This window comes from Cetorhinus maximus, chromosome 13, assembly GCF_964194155.1.
Source record: "Cetorhinus maximus chromosome 13, sCetMax3.hap1.1, whole genome shotgun sequence".
Lineage (NCBI taxonomy): Eukaryota > Metazoa > Chordata > Chondrichthyes > Lamniformes > Cetorhinidae > Cetorhinus > Cetorhinus maximus.
In genome coordinates, this window is record NC_135891.1 from 27,767,497 (window position 1) to 27,792,207 (window position 24,711).

General features: G+C 41.2%; 1 protein-coding gene across 1 annotated transcript in view; it reads right to left on the minus strand.

Moving 5' to 3' along the window:
* The window catches only part of xkr7b (XK, Kell blood group complex subunit-related family, member 7b), a 221,298-nt gene extending 197,779 nt beyond the window's left edge, over positions 1–23,519 (minus strand). The window contains exons 1-2 of the mRNA XM_078555161.1: positions 23,444–23,519; positions 22,873–23,287 (exon numbers count right to left, since the gene is read on the minus strand). Of these exons, the coding sequence (XP_078411287.1) occupies positions 22,873–23,287; positions 23,444–23,519 (491 nt within the window). The remainder of the gene's footprint in view (positions 1–22,872; positions 23,288–23,443) is intronic.
* Positions 23,520–24,711: the final 1,192 nt, after the last annotated feature.

The window sequence follows — 24,711 nt, forward strand, 5'->3', positions numbered from 1 at the left end:
AATACAATGTGTGAGAAAGTCTTAAACCCACTCTCCCTATTCCTGTTGACAGTTTTGGGGGCATGTCTGGGACAGTCCTCTAGCTACCATGGAACTTCACCAATTCTCCTGGGACTCTGCCGCACATATCCCTGTTGTGATCCCTTCCAAAAGGTCCAAGAAGATTCCCAGCATTAGGTAGTCAATTTTAGAAGGAATTAATTACCGTTAAATGTCTGGCCATTTCTCCCTTCAGGGATAATAAAGCAGAAATTTTTGCATTTGCTCTTAAGCAGAAGGGTGATGCTCTGAGTTTTCTCATGCCGAATCAGGCTGGCATCTCTTAAGCCTGTAGAGGCATGGGACACATGTTCTACTTAAATGATCTTCTTCTTTGATTTGGGACCCACCATGCTGGATGCCATTGATGGGAGGAGATGGCAGGTGTCTTAGACTTTCAACCTTTTCTAGAATGGTTTTCTTATGATGATTCTAACCAATGACTGTGCTATGTAGTATGAGACAACAGGAGATAAAAGTATCACCTTTACAACATTCAAATGCCTCTTGAATGATTTGAGAGCCTTTTGCTCCATTACTCTACCAAAATGCCGTTTTGTTTTTTTATTAATTTTTGTGAAGCAGTGCTTCCTGGCACCAGTCTTTAGAATTTAACTATCAACAGTTCGAACCCTTTTCACCCCTCCACCCCCTCATTGCATTCTACCTTTGCTTCAAAATTCAACTCAGCAATCAGCCTCATGGCTCTTCTGTGCAGTGTCTCCATGTTAATTACTGCAATGACTGCACCCTGCATACAACTGTAGTGACTTCAGGTTCCCACAAAAGTGACCACAGCTTAGAGGGAGGTGAAAGGCTTTTTTAAAAAAACATTTAATTTATACTTGTAACAGAAGAGTAAGTTTGCATTCGGTTTTGGATGGTCCCTCTGGTTTGCGGACTTTTGGCGTGGTTCTTGGTTATTCAACAAACTGTAGTGGCACTCTGGTACTTAACACTTGTTTATTAGTATTACATCTAAACAGGTTACAGAGTAGGGATGTTGCTCCTGAGCATGGTGTTCCAACCTCTTGAGTTTAACACATGACTGATTGATGTCAGTGATACATCCATCTACATCGTACATTAGCATATCCATTGTTAACCATTTATACTACAAACCACCCCCCCAACCCCCAAGTATTCTACCCACTTTTTAAAACAACAATATGAAACTATGTCTAACTATTTACAGAAACGCAGTGCAACTCCCTTTTTACAATTACAGATTCTACCCAACTCCAACAACTACTCTCTCCCCCCTCCCCAAGTCACAGTCCTGAGGGATTCAGCTTCCCACAGTATTCTCAGCCATTAGGGAAGATGCCTTGGAGACATGTGGGCTTTCTTCCTCATTTGGGAGGACATTAGCAGAATGGGACAACAACTTTGCAGCGTTGCTGGTAAGCACAGTGTAGTTTCAGGTCTACTGAACTGCAAGGATAATGAGTCATTTGCAACAAAAGACTGATCCAAGAGAGGAGACTGAAGGGCATCAACTTTTGGACTCTCTGGGATTGGAGGAGAAGAAAATCAGGACTCTGGAACATGCTACTCCCTCAAAGTACACAGAAGATGAATGATCTTCAACTTCAGTGAAGCCTCGCACAGCTGTATTATTCTGTGCTGCAAAGACAGAAAATATTTTGAAGACTTGTTTTCTTAATTCATTCACAGGATGCGGGCATCGCTGGCTAGGCCAGCATTTATTGCCCATCCCTAATTGCCCTCGAGAAAGTGACGATGAGCTGCCTTCTTGAGCCACCGCAGCCCATGTGGTGTAGATACACACAGTGCTGTTAGGGAGGGAGTTCCAAGATTTTGACACAGCAACAGTGAAGGAACAGCGATATATTTCCAAATCAGAATGGGGAGTGGCTTGAAGGGGAACATCCAGATTATGTTCCTATGTCTGCTGCCCTTGTATTTCTAGGTGGGGTAGCAGTCATGGGTTTAGAAGGTGCTGAGGAGCCTTGGTGAATTCCTGCAGTGCATCTTGTAGATGGTACACACTGCTGCTACTGTGCGTCGGTGGTGGAGGTAGTGAGTGTTTGTGGACAGGGTGGCAATCAAGGGGGCTGCTGTGTCCTGGATGGTGTCAAGCTTTGAGTGTTATTGGAGCTGCATTCATCCAGGCAAGTGGAGAGTATTTCATCACCATCCACAAGGCACAAGTCAGGAGTGTGGACAGGCTTTGGGGAGTCAGGAGGTGAGTTATACATCGCAGGATTCCTAACCTCTGACCTGCTCTTGTAGCCACAGTATTTATGTGGCTAGTCCAGTTCAGTTTCTGGTCAATAGTACCCCCAAGGATGTTAATATTGGGGGATTCAGCAATGGTAATGCCATTGAATGTGAAGGGACGATGGTTAGATTGTCTCTTGTTGGGGATGGTCATTGCCTGGCAATTGTGTGGCACGAATGTTACTTGCCACTTGTCAACCCAAGCCTGGATATTGTCCAGGCCTAATTGAAGCAGTCCATGTCCAAATGCAGCATCTGAGGAGTCACAAATAGTGTTGAACATTGTTCACTTCTGACCTTTAGATGATAGGAGTGTCACTGATGGAGCAGCTGAAGATCGTTGGGCCTAGGACACTACCCTGAGGAGCTCCTGCAGTGATGTCCCAGGATGGAGATGATTAACCTCCAACAACCACAACCATCTTCCTTTGTGCTATGTATGGATCCAACCAGTGGAGAGTTCTCCCACCTGATTCCCATTGACTCCAGTTTTGCTAGGAGTCCTTGATGCCACACTCAGTCAAACGCTGCCTTGATGTCAAAGGGCAGTCACTCTCACCTCACCTCAGGAGTTCAGCTCTTTTGTCCATGTTTGAACCAAGGCTGTAATGAGATCAGGAGCTGAGTGGCCCTGGCAGAACCCAAAATGGGCATCAGTAAGCAGGTTATTGCTAAGCAAGTGCCACTTAATAACACTGTTAATGAGCCCTTCCATCACTTTACCGATGATCAAGAATAGACTGCTGATGGGGTGGTAATTGGCCGGGTTGGATTTTCCTGTTGTGTGTACAGGACATACTTGGGTAGATGTCAGGTGTTGTAGTTGTACTGGAACAGCTTGGCTAGGGGCACGACAAGTCCTGGAAAACACATCTTCAGCGCTATTGGTGGAATATTGTCAGGGCCCATAGTCTTTGCACTATCCAGTGTTTTCAGCTGTTTCTTGATACCACATGGAATGAATTGAATTGGCTGAAAACTGGCACATGATGCGGGGGACCTCCGGAGGAGGCCGAGATGGATCATCCACTTGGTACTTCTGGCTGAAGATTGTTTCAAATGCTTCATTCAGCCTTATCTTTTGCACTGATGTGCTGGGCTCCCCCATAATTGAGGATGGGGATATTTGTGGAGCGTCCTCCTCCAGCGAGTTGCTTAATTGTCCACCACCATTCACGACTGGATGTGGCAGGACTGCAGATCTGAGATTCCAGCGTATATGGATGATGAAGGAAAAAAAAGACAAAACTCCAATAAGCCTTTCACGATGAGAGATGATTTCCCAAATGGTATTTTGGAAGGAATGTCTACTTTATGTAAGCAGTGGTAAGAGAGCCACACTTCTTTCTGCATGAGGCTACTCCACCGTGGGCAATGGGAAGAATTACTGAGAATATGGACACTAGTCTTCTGCATCTTCTGCAATGGGATGAATTTCACCGCCTGTAACCAAGAGGAGCAATCATCCTGCCTTTGGAAGGTTTGTGCCACCTGGGCCCGGCAAGTTGATGTTTGATGGGTGAAGGGGTATTGGGTGAAGCCAGCTCCAGTATCAATTTTAAAAGTGGTATCAAAGCTTTTTAAACTTTCACTGTAACTGGCCAATAGTCTTGACTAAGACCATTAACATCCCCTAGAAACTCCAACTACATCTTTGTCTTGATTTCCAATTTCTTGGATGGAGTGTCTTTCGTAAATGTTTTCTTGTCTTCTACCTCAAAGTTGTTGGATTTGCAGAAAAGCCTGAATGTCCAGTTATCCCACACTGGAAGCATTCCATGCCCCCTGCTGGGCAGTCCTGGCAGTTATCATGGTTTTTTGCACCACAATGTAAGCATCTCAAAATGGCTGCCCGTGTGGAGTTTCTCACCCTTTTGCCTGGTTTGGTGGGCTTTCTTATGGTTGGGGCTGCTGCCCGTGGGCCTACCCACTCAATGGGTGTCATGTGAAGCCTCAGAGCCATGCTGAATTATAGCCCAGTTAAATACTCTAAGCTTGGCCTTCTACTGGACCACTTCATCTAAAATAAGGTCATCTTTGGTCTGCAGAAAGTCAGAGAGCTTTTTATCTCAGGTGCCCATGACTATGCGATCATGGATCAGCTCATCCTTCAGCATCCCGTGTCCGCAAGGGCTAGCTAGGCGATATAGGTTAGTGAGAAATAATTTAATTGACTCCCCAAGTCATTGGGGCCTTTGGTTAAAACATGCTTGCTCTATAACTAAGTTTTGTTTTGGGTTAAAATAGGTGTCAAAAGCTTTGAGAATGATCTCAAAGTCCGTGAACTCTTCCCCTCCCTGCCTCAGGAGAGCATAGTCTGCTCCTGGGCCTACAACATAAAGGAAGGAGCTGACTGGATGCTTTTGCTCTTTTTCGTGAAGGTCCGATTCTGCTCTATCGAAGGGAATGGCATTTCCATAACTCCCACTTCTGGCCTCTCTGTAGGCTCTCGAGACAGTCAAACAGGTGGGGTAGGGGCAGGGACTGCTCACTGGGTATGGTCATCATTACCTCTCTCCAGTTTCCCACCTCCTTCCGTTGGGTTGCAAGTACAAGCCGCTATCAAGTTTTTCTTCATTCTGTGGTTCTGTCGATAGCACCAATACATTTTTTTTTATATTGATGTCTCCATTGCTGCCACATGTTTTGCATAGTCCCTCCAGTCTGTGGACATGGTTCTTGGTAATTGGACAGACTGTAGTCATACTCTGGTACTTGCTTAACACTTCTTTATTAGTACTACATTTAAACAGATTACAAAGTAGGCATGTTGCTCTCGAGTATGGTGTGTTCCACCCCGCCCCCCTCTCTCTCTGATACATCATCTACATCATACATTAGCCTATCTATTCTGTTAACCCTTTATACTACACATACTGTTACAGGATAGCGGCAGGGAGAGGTTAATGTTATTTTTACTCTTGCATTAGCGGGGCAAAATAGCAGGTTGACAAATAGAGTTTTAGAAGCCTATTTATCAATGATCCCATTTTCATAGAAGCAATTAGCACTATTTTGTAATCAATCTGCCGCATAATACTTCTTTAAACTGTGATAATATTGTTAATAGAACATACTGGGGAAATCTTTAATAATGAGGCAATTAGTGTCCTAAATGAAAGAAAATAACTCAGGCAGAGAATATTCTTCCCAATCTATAAACATCAACTCCCTCCAGGAGTGGGTGTATTGAAAGCAGGAAGCAAATAAGAGCATGCAGCTGGGGGGTGTGCTCCCTACACCCCAGTGTAATTCTGGGGGCGAGCCTGCCTCCGCTTTGCCAGCTCATCCTGCTTTAAATTTTTCAGTCAACGGCCCTTTAATTAGTATTAATTAGTGACTTATGCCTGTCTCCAGGAGACCGTCCTGCCTCCAGCAGCTGCTGGTCAACTGGAGACCAACAGCTCTGCATCACACCAGGATCAGTGGGCACTGCTGATTTTGCAGGAGGAAAAGGAGCTCTGGATGCCCCAAAACCCAAGCAAGTCCATGATCTTTTGTGGGGCCAAGTTGGCAGGCCCCAGTGAGGGGTTGGGGGAGCATATTGGACAAGGCAGGGGTTGGGGAAGGTGGAAGGATGGACACAGAGGCAAAACTGGTTGGGGGAGTGGGGGGGGGGGGCCCACAGTTGCCCCAGGGAGGAGGAACCCCCCCCCACCCCCTTCAATGACCAGCAATCTGAAGGGTTAAACCTTTCGGACTAGGCGTTGGGCACAAGCTAATCCCACCACCCATTAAATTGGACTGGCGGCAGGATGAAATACTTATTTGGACATTAATTGTCTACTGAAGGGCCTCAATTTGGCAGTCCACCCGACAGCTCCCCTGCTGCCCATAAAATTGTGTTGGGGTAGGCACAGTGATGGCATGGCGCCGTAATTTATGTGTCCTCCCACCCGTTTGCCCGCCTACGGGTAGCCCATAAAATTCAGCCCATGGCTCTTTGTCCCACACATTTGGAATTGTTCAACTTGGTTGTCACAATCTGGTTTTAGCAGGGAAACAATTTCAAAATTCAGATTCCTTGTTATTGTCAGGGGACAATAAAAAAAACAAGATTTTCAATGCATAAAAATTTTTTTAAAATCTCAATGGTACACCTAAAGTCAAAGCACCTTTGAAAAAAGCCTTTTTTGTTCAGAGAGGGGGAAGGAATATTTCATGACAATTTGATCATGTACAAATGATGTGATGGTCCTTTTAAATATAATTTACATCTGTAAATCAAAAAGCTCATCATCATACAGATAACGTTCAATATTTATAACCATTTTAGTAACAAAATTATCCAACCAACCATTTTTAATGAGTGGCAAATGCAGCTACATTAGAAAAACTTAAATTTAAAACTGATTTAAGGTTTAAGTCAAAGAGAGGAGATGATTCTCGAGATTAAATATTGATGATAAAGCAGAATGAACAGACTTTTCCCTTGGGTTGATTACACTAACTCCACTAATGGGATGTTCTGAGATGCATACTGGACCTCTCAATCATATCTAGAGCGGAGATTCCCTGGTGCCATTCATTCCAGGGGACAAGAATCAATCCAGTTTTATACCATGCTAGCAGAACACAGCTTTACTTAGCAAGCTCCAGGGATGGTCTAAATTGAAGAGAAAAACAACCAGATAGACTAGTGATTATTGAAAATAGCAACAACTAAAGCCACCATAGACTCCCTCCTTATGAAAAAACAGGTGAACAAGTCTATGTGACACTAGCATTGAACAGACTCAATCTGATTCAATTCAGAATGGAACACAAGACCCCATTTAACCATTAAAAAGGCTGGGCTCAATAATGGAAGCTAGTGATGAGGAGCAAAGAAAGGTGCACATCCATGCAGTTCAGATTTCTAAACAAAAAGTGGATGAAAGTACAAGTTTGGTTGCAGAGCACACTGCAACTGAAGACTCCACAAATATGGATTCTGTGAATTAGCCTACAAGACTTGTTACAATTGAATAAATGGAAACACTACTGGGTCTGTTGCTAGGGGAAAGGATGGCCTGTGGAGTCGAAAACCAGCAAGGCCTTCTGTCCTGCAACAGCAAAGAATCTTTGTACAGAAAGGTTGACGAGAGATTGACATGTGGAACTGAAGGGCAACTACAGACAGGAGAAATCTTGGAAGACCAAAAAAAAATCAGAACATATGATAACAGGGCTCAAAGGGTTAAGTCGCGAAGATCGGTTGCAGAAATTTGATTTGCACTCCCTTGAGTTCAGAGAAGTTGAGGGTGATTTAATTGGTGTTTATTTTAAACAAATTAATAGGGTAGATATGAAGAAGCTATTTCCTTGGATGGTGAATCAAGAACAGGGGGAAAACAATAGGGTTAGGCTACCCAAAAACAAGAAAAGCACTGTTTCCATTAAAAGCCTAGTGGGAATCTGGAATTCTCACCCTCAAAAGGCTGTGGATAGGTCAATTGAAATATAAGACTGAGACCTAACAAGATTATCAGGCAAGTGCATCAAGGGTTAGGGGTCAAAGTCAAGTGAATGGAGGTGGGGTGTAGAGCAGCTATAATCTAATGGAATGATGAAACAAGCTCAAGGGTTTGAAGGGTCCACTCCCATTCCTAGTTCCTAAGTAGCTGATTGAGATGAGAGAAAGATCGGAGAGGTCAAAGCCAAATCCAAGTTAACCAAGTTGATAAAACAGTACAGCTAGTTTAGTCAGGTTAAGACGGGTTGGGGGTATGTTGCTGTACTAAAATTTTTGAATGGATTTTTAAAAACTTTAAATTATGAAAAAGCTATTTGCAATGAATTATACGCTCGTACATCTATACAAAATTGGACATTATATTTAAACATCTGGGCTACTGAAATAATTAAAATGTTTCACGAAGCAATTGAGACTGCAGCCATATTGTGCACAACCACATTGGTACAAAGATTTTTTTGGATATGCACTGAGACAAAACCAGCACTAAAGCAAAGGGACATGGGACACCCCTCCAAGAGGCCATCTTACATCAGTTGGGTTTCACAGCAGATAGACTGCAACTCCAGCATAGAATGCAACCAGTTTAGAAGCCACTGGCTATTCTATTCAGATTTATTTTAATGTTATGAGTAAGGGCAACATAGGACCCACTTTCTCCAACATTGAAGGTCAGCCAACACAGCAGAAGCACACACATGGAGAGCTCATGTGGCAGGTACAATGAGAGTCAGAATGCAACATGACTCAGATCTTGGCAGCTGCGCTTCCAACTCCACAGCGATCATGCCAGACCAGTAACAAGTACAGCACTACACTGTCTCTCAATCGATGGGTATGGATGAATAAAACAATTTTATATTTCCAGCACAGAATGTGCATCGGATTCTCCAAACAGCACACCCCATCAGTACACTTCCCCGCTGTCAACACCAGATCAATGAATTTGCCAAGTAATTTTGACAAAACCACAAATGGCTGCTGTACTTTCAGAGCATCAACTCCTGTGTAGTAATTATGGTTTTATTTAGTGTATAAATGCACCTTTAAGAATTACACTTGTTAGGCAAGATCACATGATCTGTAGTAACCAATAGGAGTAGCAGCTCAGGCTACCTCAGAAGCCAGTGTAGAGATAGAGTTGGAGTTGAAAGCATACGTGTAGTTGCCGCTGAATATATTGTAAATAAACTTAATGTTTCCACCCAAGAAGTGTCTGCAGATCAACTCTATCATTAACAGTACAACTGAGCCACCCTACAACGTCCTCAATGTGAAGTTTCAACATTAAAAAGGTGATACAGTGCTGACGAGGTGTCCGACAATATCAAAGGACTGGAGTTTTCTTCTCAGGGTGGGAAACAGAGGTCGGGTCTGTTTCCAGGTGCCGAACCTGGCCAACCAGGAAGGGTGGCAGCAGTCAGTGATTTTCAAGGGGGCACTCCATTCAGTGGCCTGGAGACAATTTCACCATCCAATTAAAGGATGGTGGGCAGGCTCTCAAAGCTGGAGGGCCAAAGACTTTCCACTTGAGGAGCAGCAGGCTGTAATGGCTGGTAAGGGGAGAGGGCACTTCAACATGAAGAAAGTGCCTTCTCTGTATCACTGGGGGGAGGGGGGGGGGGGGGGGGGGCGGAGTGCACGCAAGAGAATGAGGGGCTCCATAGGGTGGCCTGTGGCTGATGCAGCATCCAGCCTCTAGTTGCCCACCTCTATGCAGTTAAAATTAACACCCGCTGCCTCCAGGAACCTGACTGGAAAACCTCAGTTAGTTAGTTAGTCTCTTTTAATTGCCTTCAATTAGGCTCTTGGAGCAGGTAACCTTGCTGGCCACCAAATGGACCAGAGGCAGGATGGGCTGGGGACCTCATTGATCATAATGGAAATCTAGCTTGACAATTGTCAGTAAAGCACACCCATCTGGATTCCACTTACACATTCCTTGCTGCTGCTTGATCTGTCATGGTATGTCACACTCATCTGTCTTGTGCTATCCTCACACATCCACTGTAGCTTGTCTGTAACCACTCTGACGCCCCTCATCCACCTACACCAAGCAGGCTCCTCTTTCTGCTTCCCTCCACTTTGCTCCAGAAGAAATTTTTGTAGGTTTTCAGCTCTGATCAAATGGCTGAAATACTGACATCCTTTGCAATAAAAAAAAGTAGGAAGTACTCTGCTGCACTTGTGCAAGGTGCTTATATAAATGCACATCCTTCTAATGCCAGGACTCAGAGCTAACAACCACTGAAGTACTTCTTAAAAAAAGTCATCACTGCTGCAGCGTAATCTGTACCCAGCAAGATCCAAAAATCAGCCATGACTTAAATGATCAGTTCAATTATTCTAGTGGGCTGGCTTGTTGAGTGATAAATATTGACCAGTCCACTAAGCAGAACTTCCCTGCACTTAAATTCCATGGGATCTTTTACATTTACCAGATAGAGTAGATAAGTGTCTCACCCAAAAGACAGCACCTTCAACAGTGGAACACATGCCAAGCACTGAAGTGCCTACCTAAATATTGTGCTCAACTAGCTGGAGTGGTTCTTGAGTTCACACATTCTAGCTCAGAGCTAAGAATGCTACCACTCTCCAAGGTACCATTCGCCCACAGCCGCTGTCCTCACTAAACTACACTGGCAGGTCTTCAATGATTTAATATGCAGAAAATGCCATTCCTCTTTAAGGAAATACAGGCTACCTTTAATTGAGACCACAGACACTACAATTTTTTATCCCCAAGGGCTGCCAACAAACAGCTCAGACAGTACTAGCAGCTCACCTGTCATAATCAAATGAGATACAAGCCATTCATTTGGCTCGTTAATCTCACCAATGTCATCACTGTGGCCATTACTCCCACTTTCAGCACAAGTTAATTTCACCCCCCCCCACCCACCTCAGTTTTTCATCAACCACTTAACTGGGATAACTAAAAATACAATATCTCCTCAGTAATGAAGAGCTTATCTTTCAAATTGCAAGTACTTTTCTCAAAAGACACACTTGAAGGTGAACACTACTGAATAATTCTCAGAGGAAAGGAGCCTCACTTCACATAGTAACTGAGTACATTTTCACTATTAACAGTGAGAACCATAAGGACCAACTGTCAGTAAGAGATTTTTGTCTAATTATAACTTGGAACCGAGACAACGGCCAACATTTTCTTACCACTAGAGTATAGGTTGGTAATAGCAACGCGAGGTGCCAGTAAGCTTTCATTTTTTTTTGCCAACAACAAACAAAAATCAGCCAGCAACCAGAATGACAAAATCTGACAGTTCTTACGCAATGCCACATGTGCAATTTTAACACACTGACAAGATGTATGTGCCTATATTCCTAGACATCACTGCTTTAAGTAAAACAGAACATGCAAAACAGACAGCTAACCAGTGACAGCTGAAAAAGCAACTGTTAATTATAATTGTACCTTAAAAAAATACAAAACAGAGTATGGATTTGTGCCAGGACAACAGCTTCTCCTTCACTTTCCTCTCCACCCCCATCCCCACAAATTCATTGAAGTGGAGGGAATAGACTAATTAGGTTGCACTCAGATGTCAGAGATTGAACAAGACAGGCTCATCATAATCTGACACAATTTGGAGAGGGAAATTGAGATATGACGATATCTAAAGCCACTATAATTTAATCAGTGGCTGATAAAAGTAGCCACAACATCCATAATCATACCCCAGTCTTCTGGGCTCCTTTGTTTTTGAAGATTAAATCAATAATCACCCAGCCATGTGTAGATATATCCAGCAGCTTCACTGGTTAAAAAAGCAGAGACATCTGTTTCTTTAAAACGATGCCATCAAAATTGAACTTAACAGCTCAGAGATGGGTGGGTTTCTCCAGGGGCTCTCAAAAACCATCAACACCACTTATTTTGAACTTCCTGCTTAACTAGTCTAAATTAAACTGCTCATTAAATATTGCTCTTTATCAATTTACAAAGAAATCATTAACCAAAGTACCCTCATCAAACCTTACTTCATCATTAGTAATAGAAAAATTACATATGTTTTGATTGGCTGGTGAGTACACAATGTCCAATGGAGTTTAAATTCTATGAATTAAATTTACATTGTGTGGAGCTTAAACACCAGCATAGACCAGGTGAGCTGAATGTCCTGTTTCGGTGCTATACAATTGTGCCTTGGAATGTTTTGTGATGTCAAACGTGCTATATAATTGCAAGTTGCTTTGCTGTAATAGTAAAATCCACTAATGACCATAATGGGTTATTCACTAATTAGTTAACCTCAAGAGAATAAAATAATTTAAGAAATATATGCATGCTGGCTCTGAAGTACAAATTGAAAACAGAACTAAAAATAGGTTCATGGATAGCTAGTGTCAAAGATTTAATCTGATTTTTTATTAAGTTGAAGTTAGTTAAGCATCTGTTTCAGAACTTGGACTCAAGGAAAACAGTAAGTAATATCAATATAACCCTATAATTTAAGTCATGCAAAATAAAATCTGAAATGTGTGCCAACTAAAAATAGATTATGGCACCAGCAACCTATCATTTTGATCATTTATAAAATGCTTCTCTTAATTGATTTTACAAAGCTACACTGCACATTCAATTACATCCATTTAATGAATGTCAGAATTATCAAAAGGTGCTTCTTTCCTTCTGCTGTACCCATCTATTTTCAAAAGAATCAGCTCTCCAGTATCAAATCATTCAGATAAAAGTCATTAACACAGCAAGCAAAGTGAATTATGGAGGGGAAGTGGAGCATGATGTGCTTCATTGAAATAAAGGCCATTGCTACTTTAACCATAATCCCTTGAAACATGATTTAATCAGCAATCAATTCACCTCAAGCACTTGGCACAATTTCATTTTTAAAAAGGAAAAGTGAATGAAAATCTGCTTTTAGAAGTTGTTAATTTGGAACAGTAAATGCAAATCATGAAGCTAAGGTTAGTGATAAAGTTAAATGCTTAAGATGAAACATTGAACCTTGGTCAGCATTCTCCCTGAATGTTGAAACAGCATTAAACGAAGCAGTTTGATGGATCAATTCACTGCTACATTATTTTTAAAAAAAACATGACAACTATTTGTAGGGTTTTTAGGTGCAATTAAGAATATATGATATTTATCAAAGCTATTTTGCAAAACACACTGGAGCTGAATTTTCAGAAAGGCGTGTTTAGGTGCGCAAATGGCCACGCTTAGTTTTTTTTTGAGAAATCAGATTTCCCCTGCATTCCTGAACCTTTTTTTGCAGGTTGAGATGTCTAGAGTGCAAAACACACAGCTGCTGTAGCTGTAAAGGAGGATAAAATTGGATTTCCTCCCACACACCATTTTCAACTGTGGGTGTGGGTTTTTGGAACCCCATGGAAAGCATACCACTTCATGAAGAAAATGGAGAGCTGACTGAGGAGACTGGAACACTGAAAGACAAATGTTTTCACACCTTAATGTAATTATTTAGTTGTTGTATTGCAGATGTTTTTAATTCAGTGATTCATCGCAGGAATCTGTCCTTTAAATGTAGGTTGACCTTCACATTGTCCAGCCTTGTGTATATTTATTCACATGCATTGCAGTGCTTTTCTAATGGAGAAAGGATCATAATGCAATGTCACAAAATGCTCTGGTCAGCTTGTGCAGTCATTTTACCTACTGTGATTTAAATGGCTGCTGAAAAAAAATATAACCACCTGCTCCCTTACATTGATTGACTGGCACTCTGCTTTGAAATTGAAATTAACACCATTTGTTCTTTCTTTCCCAGGAAAGAAGTCTATTGTTTGGACAACTGTGGCCATTATCCATGCTTCACTGAGTTTCAAGTGCCAATGGGTTTCAGCACAGTAAGTGTTCCATTCATCTGAGAATGAATGACAGTTTCAAGAAATTGTAATAACAGATTGCCCCTTCAGTGTGGTTTCCGGTTTGCTGACCACAAGCTAAGACAATTACAAGCATTACAAAGGTATTTTTCCCCCCACATGGCAAAATGCATTTTCTCAATATCAATGATAGGGAGGCTTTTATTAGAGAGCAAGAGGTTTACATCTTCCCCCCCTCAAGGAATGAAAATATTTTCCATTGGCATTGCATGGAATCCAAGGTCTGCACTTAGTGCAAACTGGGTCAGTGGCTATGGAGGGTATATGGGAGCATTGAGCAGGTATGGAGGTGCCAAGGGGCATAGTGGTGGCATGGGGAATTGAGGTGACCAGGGTGATCTGATAGAGGGAGCATAGGGACAGCTAGGGTGGTGAGGTGAGGCTAGGGCCTTTGACCACTGTGGGAGCTGGCTGTGTCCAAGAACCGAGGCAGGCCTTCTAAGCAGCATACCTCCACACCCTCACTCTTTACACACAGGGTCGGGTGTCTATTTGGTCCACGAAGGTGCGCAGGTTGGGTTTTCCATGGGAAGTGCCCATGGGAAGATTTGGCCCAATCTATGCATAGTAATGCAATGTTATTTTCACCTATTTTGCAACATGCATTGTGCAAAGTAATCTTGTAACTAAGTGATAATTTTAAAAGCTTTAGATTCTAATGGACTTTGGGGTTTTATGCAACATTCAATATTTTGTTTTTAAACGAATAAATAATTAGCACATTATTTATCAAAACTAAACTCCAAACAAATTACTGCACAGTTTTCAGATCTGTTATCATAGGCAATGAAGTCAAAAGACTTGAGGTGAAGTAATAACATCTTACAACAATCTCAGCTAATTTTTCTACACATCCTCCAAATATCACCATTTCGCACACAACTCTTGATGGCAGTAAAATGGCAGCTTTTGATGGATCAGAGAAATATTCAAATGATTGGTCTTACTGTTGGTTAAACTATTAAGCAATTTCTTCAAATTAACAGCAATGATTTTAACAAATTTAACTGAACAAAACAGTAACATTTTATAAAATTGCAGTTTGAATTTCCCTTGATTGTTCACATTCCATTCATTCAAAACAAAACACAGAACCAAGACTCATCCTTAAAGTGCTTTTCATTAATCATATTATACCATGACTTTATAAAAGTAAAAAGTCAGCCAGTTCAGCCACTACCTTGTGACCATCAGCCTGTTTCACAAGATCACACTTGTTTAAATTACAGTGTTATTGGATGTGGATCAGTAGAATGCAGAAATATTCATACAATTTGACAGGAGGGAATGTCTGAAGTTCAATTCTAGGAAATACTGCCTGATATAAGCTCTCAGAGTTTCCCAGCTAGTTTCACCCAAAATTTCACCACGACTGGATTCATGTTACACATTAAGCAAATGGCCTTCTAAGTACTGCCGTGCTAGACTTGCTGCCTCCTCATTTACCTCAGAAATTATGAATGAAACAGAGGCAGCCGTTGCAGTTCACTCAGAAAGTCAATATCAAGGGATGTGGAGAACAATTCTTCAGCTGTTTCTGGCAGGCATTGGCCCTTGAGGATCACATGGCATGGAAGATACAATCCTAAATGATATATGAAACTGCCTTGGGATTACAATCCTCAAAACAGCTGTTCCTTTTGTGATTCTAGTTTCAAGTTGCAGGGATAAACCACATCAACAGTTCTTTTAAAATAACAATTACTCCAGTAACCTTACCCCCTTTAAAACTATAAGGTTATATGTAATGCTGCAGGATTAAAACCATTGCTTACAACTCATGCATACATCTTAATTCAAAATCTTGAGTTTAAGACAGAACTTGTATACAGTTAAAATGCACAGCCTCAAGTGTAAGTTGGAGACAGAAATACATAATAGAGCAAATCTGTATTTTTGCTTTCTGACATGCAAATTAAGCATAGCTTCTCAAAAGGATACAATTTATATCAGTAAATCTCCTTAATCTTTACTCATGCTAAATTGGTTGATTATATAGTCTTGTATGGACAGGATCTTTATACCATGCACACAGTGCATAGCTGCACTGCCATGGTGGATTCCTATTTAAGCCTCTATAAAATCACAAAGGCCAACTTATTTGAATAGATACATCCTGAGGTCAATTCCTTCAGTTTCAAAATAAATACTTTAGTAAATATGGCATGTTCAAGTACAATATGTGGAGCAGGCAAAGTTTTTTTTAAAGGGAGAGGGTTAAATTATTATAAATCCATTTCACATGACACTTCAAGTATACGCCAATATGTTAAGTTTGCTGACAGAGTTGTACATGTTTGGTGGTAATATGCAATTGGGGAAAGAGTTTGAAGATAAAAGAAACAAGCAACACAATTGCAGCCAGTCTTTTTTTAAGCTGCAGGAGGGGTCACTGGTCTTTGTCGTGCTCTTATTGTTCTCATTGCACTGGTTAAAAGTGCTGAACCCTCAACTATAATTGGACATCAAGCACTTCCTCCAGCTATACAGGCCATTCGGTTTTATTCTTGCCAAAAACTCTACACAGTTATTTAGGCTCCACTTCCCTCCCCAGCTGCTTGTTTAACTGAACCCAACTGTGCAAAACCTTGGAATGAAAATGTCAATTGAAGTTTAGCTCAGGGTTAAGCAGGACACCAGGTGACCTAATGCCATTCCAAAAACACTGTCTGCTTCCTTCCCACACCACCTTTGATGAAAGCGCTTTCATCAACTCCAGGCTTAGTTTCAACAAAAATATCCAGCCTTTTGTATCGAAGGAAAAATACCACAAGCATGTTCAGACTAATAGCACTGAAGCACTTTTTCCTCTTTCTAATCCCTTAATGTCAATAATCTTGACCATTTCAAATTTGGCATCATTCTAAGTCACATTTCAGAAATTCACTGGTATGTTTTCATTTAAAAATCAATCAGATTGTGGTAACTGGATACAATGCACAGCAATTTTTGTTCCCAGTTTAAAATAACATCTGCACCATTTGATGGATGCACCTTTTTTTTTCCCTCGAAACACTTGCAAACTAATTACACTGCTTATCTGTCACATACTATTTGTCATCTGTTGCCCTCATCTATGATTCAACACAAACTCTTGCCCTTTTTAAAAGGACCTGTTCTGATAGGTCACTACATAGACTGTTGAATGACAAAGATCACTGACTAAAATGCTGCCAAGCACATTTACCTTGTTGATGTTAAGGAATCTAAATTTTAAAAAAGCACCATAACTAAAATTTCAGAACAAATCAAATACATTATTCTGCAGAAGTAGGGATGATGCTCCATACTATTCATATCTGGTACAATTGTACTTCACACTGCAGAAGGTAACATAGCATAGCTCATTATCAATTTTTCTTCTATTGTTTATTACTGCTATGATAAAGTTTATGGTCAATTCCAAATTCTGAGCCAAAAATGGTGTCTGAAAAAAATTCTCTTTTTAAAATCATTCAATTATGACAAGTATCACTTCACAACAAACTGATATTGCATTCAACTACAATAGCAATAACCAGGATCAAAATTCTGCATTTTAAATAACATGCAGATTTATTGAATCATCTTGTAATTTCTGCATTTGTTGGAGTAGAATGTCAGCTATTTCACTTTTTCCTTTTGTGCTTGAGATAGACGTGCAGTGTCTGGAAAAAGGATGGAGGAAATGAAAGAAAGTCATTGTAAGTGTGAGTATGAATCCAAGAATTCAACTACACATTTTGAATTCCTAATAAAGGAACAGCTGTTCATTTTGGTCAAGTTATAAGTAATTCTTACTGTGCTCCAGATCTGTAATTATGGGTGTACAGCCATAATATTTTAATCAACCAAATAAGAAATTGGAAGGCAACTCATTCACCCATAGCCAAAAGTCACAAGTACCATATTAAGAAAGAATAAGATTCTTGCTTCTTACTCTGCTTAATGTGACCCTAAAGGAAGAACAAATTAGTTTTATAAACTATGAGTCTAAATATAATACACATTCACTTGATGTCCCCTTATTTATGGCCTTCCAGCTATTAATTGGAAAACTATTTCATACTATATGCATCCAATTTTCTAGTGTAAAAATACAGCCACTAACAAAACTGAGAATTTTCACCCCTCAATTCAATTTAGCAGAATTGTTTTTTCAATGATAGTATTTCAGTTATTGCTTTTCTGTATTATTAAAATGTCTTTTCCCTTTTGTCTACCTAGCATAACACCTGTAACTGAGATGCACAAACTATTGCTTTCCAGCAATAAGTGGTCATAAAGGGGTGCAAGAAGAAGCTTCCTAGTGGGGAAATGACTGGTGGCTCTTCCAATGGTTGAGTTGACATTGTCAAGAGCATACCCTTAACCCAGCCATTCACAAAAATAAGACAGAATACTACTTTTACAATTGCAAAAATAAATAAGACATAATGGTCCTGGAAACACATATCCGTATCCTGCAACAATTTGAGACATACATTGATGGAATTCTCTCACTACAATGTGTCATTAAATGAATGACAGTCTAAGTAATCAAACTTTACCTTCTTTAAATATAAAACAGAAGAATTGGAATCTTCATTCCCTTCTTGTTCCCACTATCCTATAAATTCCTAAGCAGTGCTGATTTTGTTTTTGTCCAAAACAATGTCATAGGTTTTTAAAACATTTCATTATTACAAGACTAGATAATTGTCCATTTTTTAATTAACTCAGTTAGTTTAGACTGCAAGTGCATCGCAAATTAATGTTTTCTTCAAAAGTAGAGTTGTATTTGGTAAGTTCACAATAATTACAACCCAAGTATGATAATGCAAGCTAATAATAACACAACTAATGGAACTATTTTTGAGTAGTCCTAGTATAAAACACCCACACACGCAGTAGGTGATGGTAGTCTATTTCTAAACTATCTCCCCATGCCTCTGACATTAGAATAATAAAATAGAATGTGGTATTAAAACTATAATTAACCAAAATGCTGTTAAAACACCTACGATTCACCAGCCAGTTCTTCCTGCAGCTTGGATCCTTTCTCAGTAGAAGCTTTTCTCCAGATGTTCCCTTACTAAAAGGGCCATAGGCCAACAGTCACTATTCTCTTGATTCTTCAATTCCACAAATCACACAGACAAAATACACTTAATAATGTAAGCTAGACAGAAGCGCAAGGATGTCTGACTATCTGTACAACAGGTTAACAGAAAAACTTTTAAAATGTTACTCATGGAGCTGCTCAAAGCTCATTGACTCACTTCTATAAAAGCTGTAGGCTATTTCAGCCCAATGTTCAGAGAAAGGACAATTTCAAAGTGATTAAACCATTTCTTCATTTTAAAAAAAGGTAACATAATAGTGTGAAGCGCTTTTTTAACCACTTACTATGGACAACTTTGTTGATAAGTAACACTGGCCAAGGGATTTAAGATCTTCAAGCACTTCATTCTTTTTTGGATCTTGTTTCTGTCTATCTACTGTCGCACCCCCATCCCGGCTCCCAAGAGTTTCCTCCTAATGTGCTCAGCTTCCGTTTTCACCTCTGAACCACATTGGGACACCTATTGTATTAAATAAATGCAAGTTGTAGTCATCATTGTCTAACACCCATATAGAACCTCTAACTCAGTAAAATGAAATTTGAATTAAGCCAAAATGGGTAAACATCTGTTGTATCTAGGGAACTAACTATAGGCAAGATGAATTTAAAAAAGCAAGACCATAGATCAGAATCTTTAATCAGCCTGTTATCAAATTCCTATTCAATGAGCTTCATTTATTATTTCAAGATCAAATACATTGTTTTCTGAATTTTAAATCTTTCAGAAGGATTACTTGCTAGGCTATTAATTCCCCCTTTGCTGTTGGCAAACTGAAAGGGATTATGGTCTCAACTTAGGGTTTCCTTACAAGATCAAAATGCTTTCAAATTAATCAACATTCTACCATAAGGATACCCTCACAATTACATTTCTTTTTAAACTTTTGAGGTTTGGTGATTAAACAGCTTCAGCCCATATACAGTACGGCCCAACTCAATTCTAAGAGCGTTTTCTCTGCCTCAACAATCTGTCATAACCCCAGCATTATTCCAGCTATGGAAGAGCATTACATTAGTTTGAATTTCCCATTCCCCATATTCATTCGCCTCTCAATGCTCTCTTATGAGATTGCCAGCCCACCACTATAGATCCATACTCACTAGGATCTGGGTGAGATTATCCAAATTCCTTTTATCCTTACAGCCAGCTAAAAAAAACTTCAATTACATCAATCTATACTGGATTTAAACCCATTGGGGGAGGACAGTGTGATAACCCACTGTACAAGTCTTTAATCATGTTTGTGCATAAAATGCAGAAGTCAAATGAGAACATAGAATTTAATCAATATTTCAAAATACAAAATACAGCAGGGACATGCTGATATGCTAGAGTTTCTGCAACACTTAAATGGCCTGCATATTCAGACACAACAAAAATTGAATTTCAGGATTCAGATACCATTGTCTTATTCAACACAGCATGTTCCCAAACGACCTACATTTTTACATTCATATCAGGTCATATGCTCGGGTAATAAAGTGAAAAATGCCTGTGTTTTATTATGGCAAAGTCAATCTTCTATACAAAATAAGCTCAATAATAAAAGTCACTTGAGGTGGTGAGTGGATACACAAGTGAGAGATGTTAATTAAATTCTTAAATCAATCTGGCATAGGCTCAAATATCAAATTATACAGACCTGTTCTAGCTACACCCATTCTAAGAGAAAAAAAACAAGTTAATAGCCTAAAGAAACATACGGCCAAGATCTTCTGGTCAGTGACCCTGCCACAGCAGTCATGGCTGACCGTGACTTGCCTTAACCTTTTCTTGCCCGTCCACCTATAATTCCTGACCTGGAGCAAGGAGTAAGGCATCGTCACATGGATCCAAGTGAATGACTGGCGAGGAGGAGAGGTGAGGCCACGCACCCTCCTGTTGTCACCAGCTCAAATAACTAGCCTTAAGGTCAGTATGCTCACAGTGTTATAGTAAGCAAGTTATTAAAAAATATATATTTTTAATGTTGAAGACTTGATTGTTGTCATGAGTTTGTGGTGTGGGGCGGTGGTGGGGGGGCGGTGAGTGTGGTTGGGCATTGTCAGGGATGTATTTTTTGGCCTTCCTGATACAGCTCCTGCTGTTAATCACTGTCCTACGCCAAGATTAACAGTGGGAGAAGGATGAGGTAAATATCGGGATAAGTATAGGGCATCAAGTCCAAGTTTCCAATACCAAGGTCAGTGTCAGAGATGTTCTCTGAGGGACCTGGGCAGCATAATTTTGCCCATCGGAAGTTTAAACTTCCCGTGTAAGTACCGCGCATCTGCGTGGGAACTTCTGTAGGGTGCTAAGGTGTAACAGCAGTGATCGTCTCAACATTCGCTGCTGCTGCTGCTGCCGCCATCGTAAGATCCAGGCCACTATAACCCTTTAAGTGTCAGCAGTAACTTGTTTAGTAAAACAGACTACATTAACACCTATGTAAACAGCTTATTGAGTCTTGTAATTATCATTAGCTTATATATCAAGACATAACCAACTTCTTTGTGATGGTTAAAGTATGTATAAATTACAAGTTGCTTTTGATTTATATATTTTTAAAAATTAAAAAGGCTGACTTTTTTGCAGTGCTGTCACTAGGGAGTCCATTTTTGAGCCATATATTAAGTACATTGGTTGTGAACCACAGTTTAAAATAGGAAACTCCATTATTTACATTGAAAGAAGAGTAAATGAAGTTGCGCTTTTTGTTGTGTATTATTTCGAATGGTGCTATTAATAGGCAGTCAGTCACAATGGGTTTGGTGGGGGGGGTGGGGGCGGCGGTGTTATGTTTTGTTGTTCCCATCTGCCAGAACAAAAGGAATGCCTACCAGAAACGTATTTACTGGTGTCTTCAAATTAGGTCATTTTAATGAGGTACGCTGTTTTCCATTTCATTATTTTAAGGCTCTTATGGAGAATAAGTTTGCAAAATGGTATAACTGGTTTCCTATCAAGTTTTGCCACTTAGTTAACTCAGCTGCAAACAGAATAGCCTGGAATATGAAGGTATTACTGAAAACAGGCTAATGAAATCCATTAAGTTATGTTAGCCTGATCATTGCACATGTAAAGGTTTTTTTTTATATTAATACTTGAAGCAGAGTATCCAAGCTGGTTATGATAGAGCTCAAATCATACATTTTCCTATTAAAGTTTAGCCCACGCAGGAGTAATGATCTAAATAAAAGTCTAATTTATAATGTCTCATCCCCCCCCCCCACAACCCACCCACCCACCCGCACATACGTTCCTGATTTACTGCAGTGATGTAAACCTTCAGTTCTTAGGAATAAGGAGTGTCAGGATTTTAAAAAATCGAAACTTAAAAAGTCAGTAACCACTGGCAGACACCAAGTGATTTTTAAAAACCATTTGTGGAGCAGACTTAATGAACTTACTGATCTTTTCCTATTCATATTTTTTCATAAAATCAACAATCACTACTAATGCCATTTTAAAGCAGAATGTCATGTTCAAAGTCAGCAATAATTCCCTTCAATGTGTTAAGCAAAAATCATATTATAAAATTCGAACTGTTTCTTAAGTCTATCATTCTGTGTCTCTCTTGGTTACTCGTGTCATTTTTGATAAAAGATAGCTTGCATCATTAGCAATATTCAGACAAACTCTGGCAATTGCTCTTATGATGGCCGTGCTGTACGAACTAAAAAGTTGTCAGAGGACAAACACCATCAAATTTTGAAGACATTTCCACATATGAACTTCAATAAACACAGTAGAGATTCCAAGATTATCATTGACTAGAACAAATATTTCCTTTTTAATCACTTTTTTGCTTGCAAAATTAAATTGATCTAAAATTTTCATTCTTCCTGCCCATAAGCTGGTATACTGTAACCACAATTTCTTCATTATAAGCATTACTCAATTTGTTAACATAACTTGTTATGAACAGGGTATCAAATTCGGATTCAGAACAGCAGAACTGAAACAAAAAATTCACAAGAAACAGACTGGTGGTTCTATTTTCCCTCTAAAGGGGAAGTTACAATAGATGGGTCTAGGTCACGCGAAATGTTTTCTTGCCTACCATAAAATGCCTGTAGTGTTACTTGAATAGATTCACACACAGGTCAAAATGATCTCATTAAATTGGGGTTTCGAATTGGAAGCAACGAGCATACAGTTGAATGTTGCAGTTTTTACCTCCAGACCTGTCCAAGCTGCAGGATGTGGATGAGGGACTGCAGGAGCCACATGCACAGGCGGCAGCAGGTCGAGGTGCCTGGACGCCTGGCTTCGCTCTCCTTGGTGCTGAAATGATCGGCTGCTTCACCAGTGGCCGCCGCTCCTCCTCCTCCTGCCGCCGCCGCTGCTGCTGCTGCTCGGGCTCGGGCGCTGCTCCCGCCGCCGCTGTTCGAATAGTCGTAGACAAACCACCTGAAACTCAGCACCTGCACCACCAGGGACGGCACGACCACGAAAATCAGCGTCAGTCCGAACCACCAGTAGTCGCCTTGGAAGTAATAGTCCACGGCCAGCCACACGTCGGTCGCCCCATCCGAGAAGAAAACGAGCAGGGCGCCCAGGATCCAGCAGCAGTCGGCCAGCGAGTACTCTTCTCTCTGGCGGAGCACCGAGTTGACACAGGAGCTGTGGCAGCAGCTGGAGCCCTGCTCACAACAATGGGAGGGGGAAGAGGAGGAGGCGGCGGCCGGGGCCGGGGCCGGGGTGGCGGCGGAGCAGGAGGAGGACAAGCCCCTCTCCTCACACTCACTCTCGGCTGGGCGTTGACCTAAATTCTGCAACGAGACGAACGCCGTCCCTCCCATCCCGTCCGACTTTGCAGCCATGTTGAACAAGCGAACCCCCACCCCCCCCAAGCCCCAACCCCAGCCCCAGCCCCACCCCCCCCCAAGACTGGCACTCACTTCCGCACAAGCGGAGCCTTTTTAAACCTCCTGCGAGGAAAAAAAAAACAAACTTCCGGCGGGTGGGGCTGGGCTGGGCTGTGGAGGGAGAGAAGGGAGGATGAAGCTCCCCTCCGCTCCCCGCTCAGGCGGCACAGCCACTGGATCTGCGGGATCTGACCCTCCCACTGGAGCCCAGCTCGATTAACGTGGCTACATCACCGAGTCTGCACAGGCGCTTCACCCTTTTGTTTCACACACACACACACACACACAGACCCAGGCAAGAACTCAACAGGCACCCCGCCCCCTCTCAGACAAACCATTCCTGCCTGTACACAATAGTCCGATCATTACTATACCACCCGGGCAGGCTATATAGCACCTTCTCACATCTGCACCATCTGATACACCCATTACCACATTTTTTTTTTCACACTTTGCTTGCACTGGGATCATCTAAGAAGAATTCCGAGAACTGGTAGCTCGAGTATTTATCATTGTGGCCTTAAAGCTACCAAACGTCTAATTTCTGAAGAAGAAATTTCCGAAGAGTCATACGGACTCGAAAGGTTAACTCTGTCTTTCCCTCCACAGATGCTGTTAGACCGGCTGAGTTTTTTCCAGCATTTTCCGTTTTTGTTTCATATTTCCAGCATTCGCAGTATTTTGCTTTTGACTCTCTCTGACCAGCCAATGTTATCTGAATTGTTTACTGCCTGGACGCATGAGCATATTGGGCATCATGAGAGGCTGGCACCATTTAAAGCTAGCCTGTACCTTTTCAAGGCAGTGCGTTGTGACTAGAGCAGGTGCTAGGAGTCCTGGCTGAAGAGACTGTGACCTGGGAAAGTCTGAGGAGTGACACAGTGGAAGGTGCACTTGAGAGATCTTGGTGGAGGAGGTGGAAAGGAGAGGTATTCTGTAACCACAGGGTGGCAGAGGAGGCACTCTGGATACATGGTCAAAAAGCAGTGAGATCCATATCAGGAGTCAAGCTCCAAGGATCTCGATGCAGTCTTGACGCTCATAGACGAGAGGGTGCTGGCCGTGAAAGGCATGACCATTTCTGAGGCCATGACCAATGAAACCACTGAAGGTGACAGTGACTCCTTCATGGTCTCTAATTTATCAG